At 43.7% G+C, this 11,060-nt stretch overlaps 1 gene segment (V, D, J or C); it reads left to right on the forward strand.

Annotated features, from left to right (window-relative positions):
• Positions 1-459: 459 nt before the first annotated feature.
• LOC131356783 (T cell receptor alpha variable 14/delta variable 4-like) lies at positions 460-10,798 on the forward strand (the record flags this gene model as incomplete). The annotated part of the segment is given in 2 exon segments: positions 460-526; positions 10,503-10,798. Coding segments are annotated over 2 exon segments (363 nt in total), but the record flags the coding sequence as incomplete, so codon positions are not given.
• Between the last annotated feature and the right edge of the window lie 262 nt (positions 10,799-11,060).

Genomic DNA, 11,060 nt, shown 5'->3' on the forward strand with positions numbered 1-11,060 from the left:
CACAGTGCATCATGCACACACATTCACACAATCCTTCACTCATAGAAGGTGGGTCCAGATTCAATCTTGCTAGTGCCATCTTCAGTGTATATTTCAATAAAACGACTACTCAGTAGGGGGTGGCAGAATAAAGCAATAAACCACTAATAAATATTGTGAGTTATTGTGTTTTTTGGTGTTAGAATCCTGAAACACAGCCCTGACCTCTAACTCCAAAAGACTGATTGTTTAAGAAAATGTTTAAGAGGTAAAGTCAGATGCAGTGGTTTGATCAGCAACAGTGGAATAGTTCTGTGTTGTATTAGTGACTCAGTTCACTGTCACTGATACTGTGAAGTGATGATCTGTGTAAAATTATGCTACTACAGCATCACTTCCTGGGTGTGTCCTTCTAGAGACGTGTAAAGTTCAGCACATACAGCACTATTATACAGAATCCTCACAGAGCTGTGTTCAGAAATGGATCAACTATACAACTTACTGTACATAGTGAGATACATACCACTGATTCTCACTCTAGTTACAGGTAATTCATTTTCATCAGATTATAAACTGTATTAATTATTACAATAATATTTAATTGATTAATTCATTGCATTAATTAAAAATATATTTGTATCAATCTAGTAATTCCTTGATTTCGTAAGTCAATATTTGGTTTGTAAAAAATACTTTACTGATATATTGTTTTTATATATAACAGGTAGCTTTGCAGATAAAATTGAACCAAAGGATGAAGATGCCAACATTGTCAGGAAAGAAACACACACTGTTACTCTGAAATGTTCATATGAGGCAAGCAGTGAATATATTGATCTTTACTGGTACAAACAATATCCTAACAGCGCACCACAGTTTTTACTGTATAAAGGCGCAAGGTCAAGAGCAAGTTATGGGAGCACTCCTGATGATCATCGATTAGAGGCCAAAACAAGCAGAGACTCTACTGAACTTACTATCAGTAGTATAAAGCTCTCAGATTCTGCACTCTATCACTGTGCTCTTCAAGTAGTAGCACTGTATTACAGAGTAACTGAAAGGCTTTACAAAAACAATAAACGGCATATATGACGTTTATAAAACCACAAGATCAAAGAGACTCACTTTATCAACTTTTTGGTTAACCACAGAAACAAACAACTTTTGTAATAACAATTACAGATGTATCAAATAGCTGAGAAAAAAAGAATAATGAGGGATTAACACAGCAACTACACAATATTCAAACTCACAAATGTACATTTTTCAGGTGTCAGATATTGATGGCACATACAATGTGTAATTAAATTAATAAACAACCCACAACCCAGTGTAGTCAATTTTAATTTGTATTCCTGCTTTATGACTGCTGGGAGAAGCTCAAGAGCCACTGTAACCCTGACCAGGATAAAGCAGTTAATGAAGATGAATGAATGTATGTAAATGTATATTGACAGTTGTGAAAGTGTGACCAGAATAAAGCAGTTACTAAAAATAAATTCTGAGTGAATGATGACTTATTAGGCTGCTGCTGCAGGACACTAAGCAGCTGCTTATATTATTTATAAGTTGAGATTACAGGAAAACTAACTGGACTGTGAAAAAAATATACTACACATGATTAATCCATTCTGTGGAAATGATTTCTTTATATTTTGTTGGTAGATGCAGCTCAGTCTAAGCAAGAGAAAGAGCTGAGAGAGAAGAGGGACAGAGTGATAGCAATACTAACAGAAGAAGATTCTCCTTCCCATTTACTTACTGTAATGATTCATCAGAGACTGGAGTATTCGAATCCATGTGCAGATCTTTATTGAAACTCACACTGGCAGGAATCATAAACCGTTTAGATGAAGCCGAGTTCAAAAGCCGGAAATCAAACACTAGAAAATCAAAACCGTAACACAAAACGATAAAAAAAAAAAAGAAGAAGGCAAGGATTATACACAGCAAATAATCAGAGAGCAGAACTATGGCAAGGCTTAGTATGTCACAAGGGAACGATACTTCACATTGAACATAGGGAGCATGCTGCTTAAATGCTAAAGCAAACCAGGAAGTGAGTTTGAGAGTGCTAATACTCGGGCGAGGGCTCCCTCTGGTGTTCTGGATCTGGGTGTGATGTTACAGAACCCCCCCTCTAGGAACACCTCCAGGTGTTCGACGACGTGGACGTCCCCAAGGGCGAGATGCGGGTCTGTTGGGGAAGGCACAGTGAAACTCCTCCGTGAGTGACAGGTCCAGAATATCTGCAGCGTTTACCCAGCAGCGTTCCTCTGGGCCATACCCCTCCCAGTCCTCTACATATTGAAGACAGCTTCCTAGACGACGAGAGTTAAGGATGGCATGTACCTGATAAGCGAGGGAACCGTCAACGTCTAGGGGTGGAGGTGGTTCACTGGAGGCGGGGTTGGTTGTCTGTGGTTCGTGAAAGGGCTTAAGAAGAGACACATGGAAGGTAGGGGAAATACGATATGCCCTGGGTAATTCTAGATGATAAGAGACTGGGTTAACCTGGTGAATGATCTGGAATGGTCCGATGAACTATGGGCTGAGCTTACAGCAAGGGAGACGCAATTTTAGATTCCGCGTGGAGAGCCAGACCTTTTGGCCCACCCGGTAGGGAGGGTGGGGGCGCGGATGGCAGTTTGCTTGGATCTCCTGCCTGCGGACTGCCCTTTGAAGGCGTACATGGGCTCGCTCCCAAACCTCCTGACTCCTCCTGGACCAATCATCTACTGCAGGAACGTCCAAGGGTTCCCCTGACCATGGAAACAATGGTGGTTGGTAACCGAAGACACACTGGAATGGGGTGAGGCCTGTGGAAGAGTGGGTTAGAGAATTCTGAGCATACTCTGCCCAGGGAAGGAACTCACTCCAGCGATGTTGTTCTCTACTGCAGTATGCCCTCAGGAATCTTCCCAACTCTTGATTCAGTCGTTCAGCTTGGCCATTAGATTGGGGATGATATCCAGAACTTAGACTGACGTTGATCCCCAACCGTTTACAGAATTTCTGCCAAACCCGTGATGTGAACTGTGGGCCCCTATCTGAGATGACATCTTCCGGAAGGCCATAATTATGGAACACATTGTGAAACAAGGCTTGGGAGGTTTCCATGGCTGTCGGTAACCCCTTCATGGGAATAAGCTTACAGGCCTTGGAGAACCGATCAATAACCACCATTACAGTGGTGAACCCCTGAGACTCAGGTAGATCTATGAGAAAGTCTGTGGAAATGTGAGACCATGGTCATCATGGGATAGGCAGCGGTTCCTATAATCCAGCCGGAAGTAGACGGCTCGTACGAGATTGGGCACACGTGGGACAGGATTTGACATTTTTCCACGTCGGCCTTAAGTGATGGCCACCAAAAACTATGACGTAGGAGTTGGGTGGTACGCTGAATGCCAGGGTGACCTGAGCTTGGGCTTTCGTGGGTCCACTGCATAACTCGTTGATGCATGGAGGTAGGTATATATAACTTGGAAGGAGGACAGGTTGGAGGAGGGGTTTCAGTGGTGTGGGCCCGTTCGATCTCCTCCACGATGCTCCACTGTACTGGGGCTATGAGAACAGACAGAGGGAGAATGGGTTCAGGGAGAGTTGGAGGCTCGAGAGTTTCGTGGATTCTGGACAGGGCATCTGCTTTCCCATTCTTGGAACCTGGTCGATATGTGACTGAGAATTTAAACCTGGTGAAGAAGAGGGCCCACCTGGCTTGGCGAGGATTCATTCATTTGGCCTCACATAGATATTCCAGATTTCTGTGGTCTGTTAGGACTAGGAAAGGGTGGCGGGAGCCTTCAAGCCAGTGTCTCCATTCCTCAAGAGCAGCCTTCATGGATAGAAGCTCCCGATTTCCCACATCATAATTCATCTCAGCTGCCGTGAGCTTGCGTGAAAAGAAAGCACATGGATGTAACTTCCCAGAGTCTGGCTGACGTTGTGAAAGTACTGCCCCAATTCCGCTGTTGGAAGCATCCACCTCTACTACAAAGGGCAGATTGGGGTCAGGATGACATAATATAGGTGCCAAGGTGAAACTTTGCTTTAGCTTCTTAAAAGCTGCCCGAGCTTGGTCAGTCCATGACAATTTCTTGGGCTTGCCTCTAAGTAGGAAGGTGAGTGGCCCAGCTATGGTGCTGTAGTGACAGATGAAGCGACGGTAAAAGTTGGTGAAGCCCAGAAAGCGTTGAAGTTCTTTGATACTAGTGGGTACGGGCCAGGCTGTGACTGTAGATACCTTTGACTGGTCCATCTCTACCCCCTCAGGTGAGAGCATGTAGCCTAGGAAGGACATGGAGGTGCGGTGGAATTCACACCTTTCGAGCTTGACATAGAGGTGATGCTCAGCGAGTCACTTGAGGACTGCCTGCACATGTTTAACGTGTTCATCGTGGTTAGGGGAGTAAATCAGTATATCATCTATGCATGCTATGACATGTTTGTTAAGCATGTCTCTAAATACCTCGTTGATGAGAGACTGGAAGACAGCAGGGGCATTAGTAAGTCCATAAGGCATGACTAGGTATTTATAATGTCCTTGTGTTGTATGGAATGCAGTTTTCCATTCGTCACCCTCTCTTATCCTGATGAGGTTATAAGCGCTGCGGAGCTCCAGCTTGGTGAATATTTTAGCCCCTTGTAACTGTTCAAGCGCTGCGGGGACTAGTGGAAGAGGATAGAGATATGGAATGGTTATGGTGTTCAAACCTCTATAATCAATGCAGGGTCGGAGGCCTCCATCCTTCTATTCCACGAAGAAGAACCCAGCCGGAGATGTAGATGGTCGGATATACCCTGCAGCAAGGGCTTCTTCGATATACTCTTCTGTAGCCCTTCTTTCTGGGAGAGAGAGAGAGGGTAAACATGATTTTTAGTAGGCATGGCATTCAGGAGGAGGTCAATAGCACAATCCCAGGACTGGTGTGGCGGTAGCTTGGTTGCTTTCTCTTTACTGAAAATGTCCCTGAGATCACGGTATTCATTGGGGAGTGTGACTGTGGACGAGGACTCAGGGCTTTTGACAGAAGTAGAGAGGCATGGGCGTGGTGTGGGATCAGCGAAGCAGTTTTCCAGGCAGGTTCTGGACCAGTTCTTGAGTTCTCCCTCCTTCCACGAAATGTGCGGATCGTGAAGCTGTAGCCACGGGAGACCCAGGACTATGGGATTAGATGGGGAGGAGAAAATAAAAAATGATAGTCTCTTGTGGTGGAATAATCCAATTTGTAAGTCCATTACAGGTGTCTGATGAGTGAGAAGCCCTTCCCCTATGGGCTGATAGTTGATAGCAGTCACTCTCAGGGGTGGGGTACAAAGGATAGCAGGCAGCTTGAGTTTGAGCACCAGGTCACGGTCTATCAGGTTGACTGCCAAGCCCGAGTCAATCAACGCTGTGACATGAAAACATTCATTACTACCGAGTAGAAGGGCAGTGAGTGTAAGCTTAGACACCGTGTTAGTTTTTCCCACTTGAGATGTGGTAGGTTTCTCTGGGCAGTGATAAACTCGATGGCCTGGCTTCCCGCAGTAGAAACACAGCTGCTGTTGGGTGCGCCGCTGATGCTCCTCCTCAGAAACACAAGCTCTCCCCAGCTGCATGGATTCCGAAGTCTCCTCCTCCTAATAGTAATCCTCGGTTATGGGGTGAGGTAGTGAACGTGTGGCGGACGCATGAGCATTGTGTTGGTGGCACAGGTTATCCAGTCTGATAGCCGTGGAGATGTACTGAGAAAGGGTGATGTTAGTGTCTCAACACACCATCTTAGCCTTCAGGGACGGGTTGAGACTCTCATGGAACACTGCCATGAGTGCTGGTGCATTCCAGCCTGACTGAGTTGCCAACGTACGAAATTTGATGGCGTACTCAGCCGCTGACTCAGAGCCCTGGCTTAGTTCTAGCAGCTGCACAGAAATGTCTTTACCTCCCGCTGAGTATTCAAACACCTCTCAAATAAGTCCAGCAAAGTAGTTAGCAGAACTCTTTACTTGGGGATCCAAGTCCCAAACTGCTGAGGCCCAGTCTAGTGCTTTACCAGATAGCAAGGATAACATGAACGCGCACCTGGTTGTTTCGTTGCCATAGGCCTCTGGTTGTTGTGCAAAAAAGTTATCACACTGACGTAGAAAATCTCTGCAACGGTCAGCAGATCCATCAAACTTTTCAGGAAGAGCAAAGCTGGGTAACTCATTATGTGACGGTGGCGTGAGCACTGGGGCAGCTGCTGGGCTCTGAGCTTGCTGCTGTAGCTGTTGATTAGCCGCTTTCAGAGAATCCACCTTCACTTGGTAAGCCCTGATGAGAACTCCCTGATGCCACAAAGTTGCTTGCAGATCCCCTGGATTCGTAGTAGGTGAAGTATCCTGTAATGATTCATCAGAGACTGGAGTATTCGAATCCATGTGCAGATCTGCAGAAAGTGCAGAAACTCACACTGGCAGGAATGATAAACCGTTTAGATGAAGCCGAGTTCAAAAGCCGGAAATCAAACACTAGAAAATCAAAACCGTAACACAAAACCGAAACTCGAAGTCAAAGAAGAAGGCAAGGATCATACACAGCAATTAATCAGAGAGCAGAACTATGGCAAGGCTTAGTATGTCACAGAGGAACGATACTTCACATTGAACAAAGGGAGCATGCTGCTTAAACGCTAAAGCAAACAAGGAAGAGTGCTAATACTCGTGCGAGGGCTCCCTCTGGTGTTCTGGATCTGGGTGTGATGTTACACTTACGAATTAATGTGTTAATTAATATGTTAATTCTGTGCATTTTGTGGCTATAGTACATGACCAACAAAGACTACAGTAATATTGCTTTACACTATTAACAAACTTTTCTGATTAACTGATATTACACAATAGCATCACTGCTCTGCATTTATTGAGAATATAACACATTCTGCTCATTCAGTCACTAAGAATAAACTGTTTAATGAAGTCACACTGAGCATCTTTAAGTAGCAAAACATAACTCTATTACATAAATATAAATTGAATATATATATTAGTTTCTGGTTGTCAGTGAAATCTATTCTGAATTTTTGTATTTCTGTAAAGCTGCTTTGAGACAATGTCTATTGGTAATGCTATAGAAATAAAAATGAAGTGAACTGAAATAAATTGAAGTGAATTTAATTACCATTTGGGAATAGACAGCAAATTTACTCATGAGGGATTTTGTTTAAATCTGGATCTAGTTTCCTATGATGATTACTATGGAAATTTTGCATACATTTTTCATATAAAAGCTTGATGTCGTGGCCATTGAGCCTATTTATGACATTTGCAGTTCCACAGAAAAATATCTTCTTCTTCTTCTTCTTCTTCTTCTTTCAGCTTTTCCCTTCAGGGGTCGCCACAGCGAATCATCTCTCTCCACCTATCCCTATCTTCTGCATCCTCAACACTTGCACCCACTAGCTTCAAATCCTCATTTATTACATCCATATACCTCCTCTTTGGCCTTCCTCTTTTCCTCCTGCCTGGCAGCTCCATGTCCAACATTCTCCTACCAATGTACTCACTCTCCCTCCTCTGGACATGTCCAAACCACCTCTAACTTTGTCCCCCAAACGTCCAACATGAGCTGTCCCTCTGATGTACTCATTCCTAATCCTGTCCAACCTTGTCACTCCCAAAGAGAACCTCAACATCTTCAGCTCTGCTACCTCCAGCTCTGACTCCTGTCTGTGTCCTCTGTCTCAGTGACACTGTCTCTAAACCATACAGAATGGCTGGTCTCACCACTGTCCTGTACACTTTCCCCTTGATTCTCGCTGAAATTTTTCTATCAAACAGAACTCCCGACACCTTTCTCCACTCATTCCAACCTGCACTCGCTTCTTTACCTCTTTCCCACACTCTCCATTACTCTGGACTGTTGACCCCAAGTACTTAAACTCCTGTACCTTCTTCACCTCTTCACCCTGTAATCTTACTGTTCCACTTCCCTCCCTGTCATTCACACACATGTACTCAGTCTTACTACGACTGACTTTCATTCCTCTTCTCTCCAGCGCAAACCTCCACCTCTCCAGGTTTACCTCCACCTGTTCCCTGCTCTCACTACAGATCACAATGTCATCTGCAAACATCATTGTCCAAGGAGACTCCTGTCTAACCTCATCTGACAACTGGTCCAACACCATAGCAAACAGGAAGGGGCTCAGAGCCGATCCCTGATGCAGTCCCACCTCCACCTTGAACTCTTCTGTCTGACCTACAGCACACCTCACCACTGTCCTGCTCCTCTCATACATGTCCTGCAAAACTCTGACATACTTCTCTGCTACTCCTGACTTCCTCATACAGTACCACAGCTCTTCTCTTGCCACCCTGTCATATGCTTTCTCCAAGTGCAACTCTCTCTGACCATCCCTAAACTTCTCCCCGTCCCTCAACATTCTCAGAGCAAAAATTGCATCTGTTGTGCTCTTTCTGGGCATGAAGCCATACTGCTGCTCACAAATTTCCATTACCTTCCTTAACCTAGCTTCCACTACTCTTTCCCATAGCTTCATTGTATGGCTCATCAACTTTGTCCCCCTATAGTTGCTGCAACTCTGCACGTCACTCTTATTCTTAAAGATTGGCACTAATAAACTTCTTCTCCATTCCTCAGGCATCTTCTCACTCTCTAAAACTCTGTTAAACAGACTAGTTAAAAATTCCACTGCCGCCTCTCCTAGACACTTCCAGACCTCCACCGGGATGTCATCACGACCAACTGCCTTTCCACTTTTCATCCTCTTCAAAGCCTTCCTGACTTCATCCTTTCTAATCTTATCTACTTTCTGTTCCACAGAGTTCACCCCTTCTACTCTTTCTTCCCTCTCATTTTCCTCATTCATCAGCTCAAAAGTACTCTTTCCATCTCCTCTGTACACTCTCCTCACTTGTGAGCACCTTTCCATCTCTATCCTTAATAACTCTAACTTGCCGCACATCATTCCCATCTCGATCCCTCTGCCTAGCTAACCTGTACAAGTCCTTCTCTCCATCTCTAGTGTCTAACCTAGTGTACAACTCAACTTCTGTCTAAATTCCTCACAACATTCCTCCTTTTTCAGCTTCCACCACTTGGTTTTCTTCTCCATCTTTGACCTCTGCTTACAGACCATCAAATTCATCCTACACACCACCATCCTATGCTGTCTGGCTACACTCTCTCCCACTACCACTTTACAGTCACTAATCTATTTCAGATTGCCTCTTCTACATACTCACTCTATGCTCCTCCCTCTTCTGAAAATAAGTGTTAACCACAGCCATGTCCATCCTCTTAGCAAAGTCCACTACCATCTGTCCTTCAAGGTTCCTTTCCTTAACTCCAAACTTGCCCATCACCTCCTCATCACCTGTGTTCCACTTGCCAACATGTCCATTAAAATCTGCTCCTATCACCACTCTCTCACCTGTTGGAATACTCTCTATCACCTCATCTAATTCACTCCAGAATCTCTCTTTCTCCTCTAACTCACAACCTACCTGTGGGACATAATCACTAACAACATTCAACATCACCCCTTCAATCTCTAACTTCAGACTCATCACCCTGTCTGACTCTCTTCACCTCCAGAACATTCCTCACAGGCTCCTCCTTCAGGACCACACCTACCCCATTTCTCTTACTATCCACACCATAATAAAACAGCTTGAAACCTGCTCCTATACTTCGAGCCTTGCTACCCTTCCACCTGGTCTCCTGTACACACAGTATATCCACCTTCCTTCTCTCCATCATATCAGCCAGCTCTCTACCTTTCCCTGTCATAGTACCAACATTCAGAGTTCCTATTCTCAGTCCTACACTCTTACCTTTCCTCTTCTCTCTCTGTCTACACACTCTCCTTCCTCCTCTACTTCTTTGACCAACAGTAGCCCAATTTCCACCAGCTCCCTGTAGGATCGGCGCTGATGGCGGTATGAAATTTAGAGTACTGAGTACTGGCCGGATGCCCTTCCTGACGCAACCCTCTCTATTTATCCGGGCTTGGGACTGGCACAGAAGTCACTGGACTGTGACCCCCATGGCTAGATTCCACAGAAAAATATCATAATTATTCATAAATATACAAATAATTTAAACACCACACAAGCAGGTAAAGGCTTATAATATTGTATAGATGATAAATCTTGAAATACAACACCAGCCATATTAATGAGTTTTCTGTCACTGAAACTATGTGAAGTGATGATCTGTACAAAGTTACACTACAAAACATCACTTCCTGGGTGTGGCCTTCTAGAGACGTGTAAAGTTCAGCACATACAGCACTATTATACAGAATCCTCACAGAGCTGTGTTCAGAAATGGCTCAACTACACAACTTACTGTACATAGTGAGATACATACCACTGATTCTCACTCTAGTTACAGGTAATTCATTTTTATCAGTTAATTCATTGTATTAGTAATATTTATGTTTTAGAGTATATAGTAATTTTGTAATTTTCAGGTCAATATCTGGTTTTAAAAAATGCCTAACAGTTTTTTTTCTTAATGTTCTTTACAACAGGCAGTTTTGCAGATAAAATTTGGCCAACAAATGAAGATACCATCGTTAGGAAGGAAACAGGCACTCTTACTATGAAATGTTCATATGAGTCAAGCAGTGAAAATATTTGGCTTTACTGGTACAAACAATATCCCAACAGTGCACCACAGTTTTTACTGTATAAAGGTGCAAGTTCATACAGTTCTGGGAGCACTCCTACTGATACTCGATTAGAAACAAAAACAAGCAGAGACTCTACTGAACTTACTATCAGAGGACTAAAGCTCTCAGATTCTGCACTCTATCATTGTGCTCTTAGAGTAGCAGCACAGTGATACAGAGTCAAAGAAAAGCTTTACAAAAACCTATAAACCAGTATAAATGAAGATTCTAAAACCACAACAAAGATCCTTCCTTTACCAACCTGTTATCAGTAAACCACAGACACAAACAATGTTTATGGTAATTCTGTGGTATAAACAAATAAATAAAAAAGTAAGCAAGCAAGCAAACTAATAAATAATGTGTTTTAAAACCACATAAGCCACGCATTCATCACATTAAAGTCAAGCAGCATTT

The sequence above is a fragment of the Hemibagrus wyckioides genome, linkage group LG07, assembly GCF_019097595.1.
Source record: "Hemibagrus wyckioides isolate EC202008001 linkage group LG07, SWU_Hwy_1.0, whole genome shotgun sequence".
Classification (NCBI taxonomy): Eukaryota; Metazoa; Chordata; class Actinopteri; order Siluriformes; family Bagridae; genus Hemibagrus; species Hemibagrus wyckioides.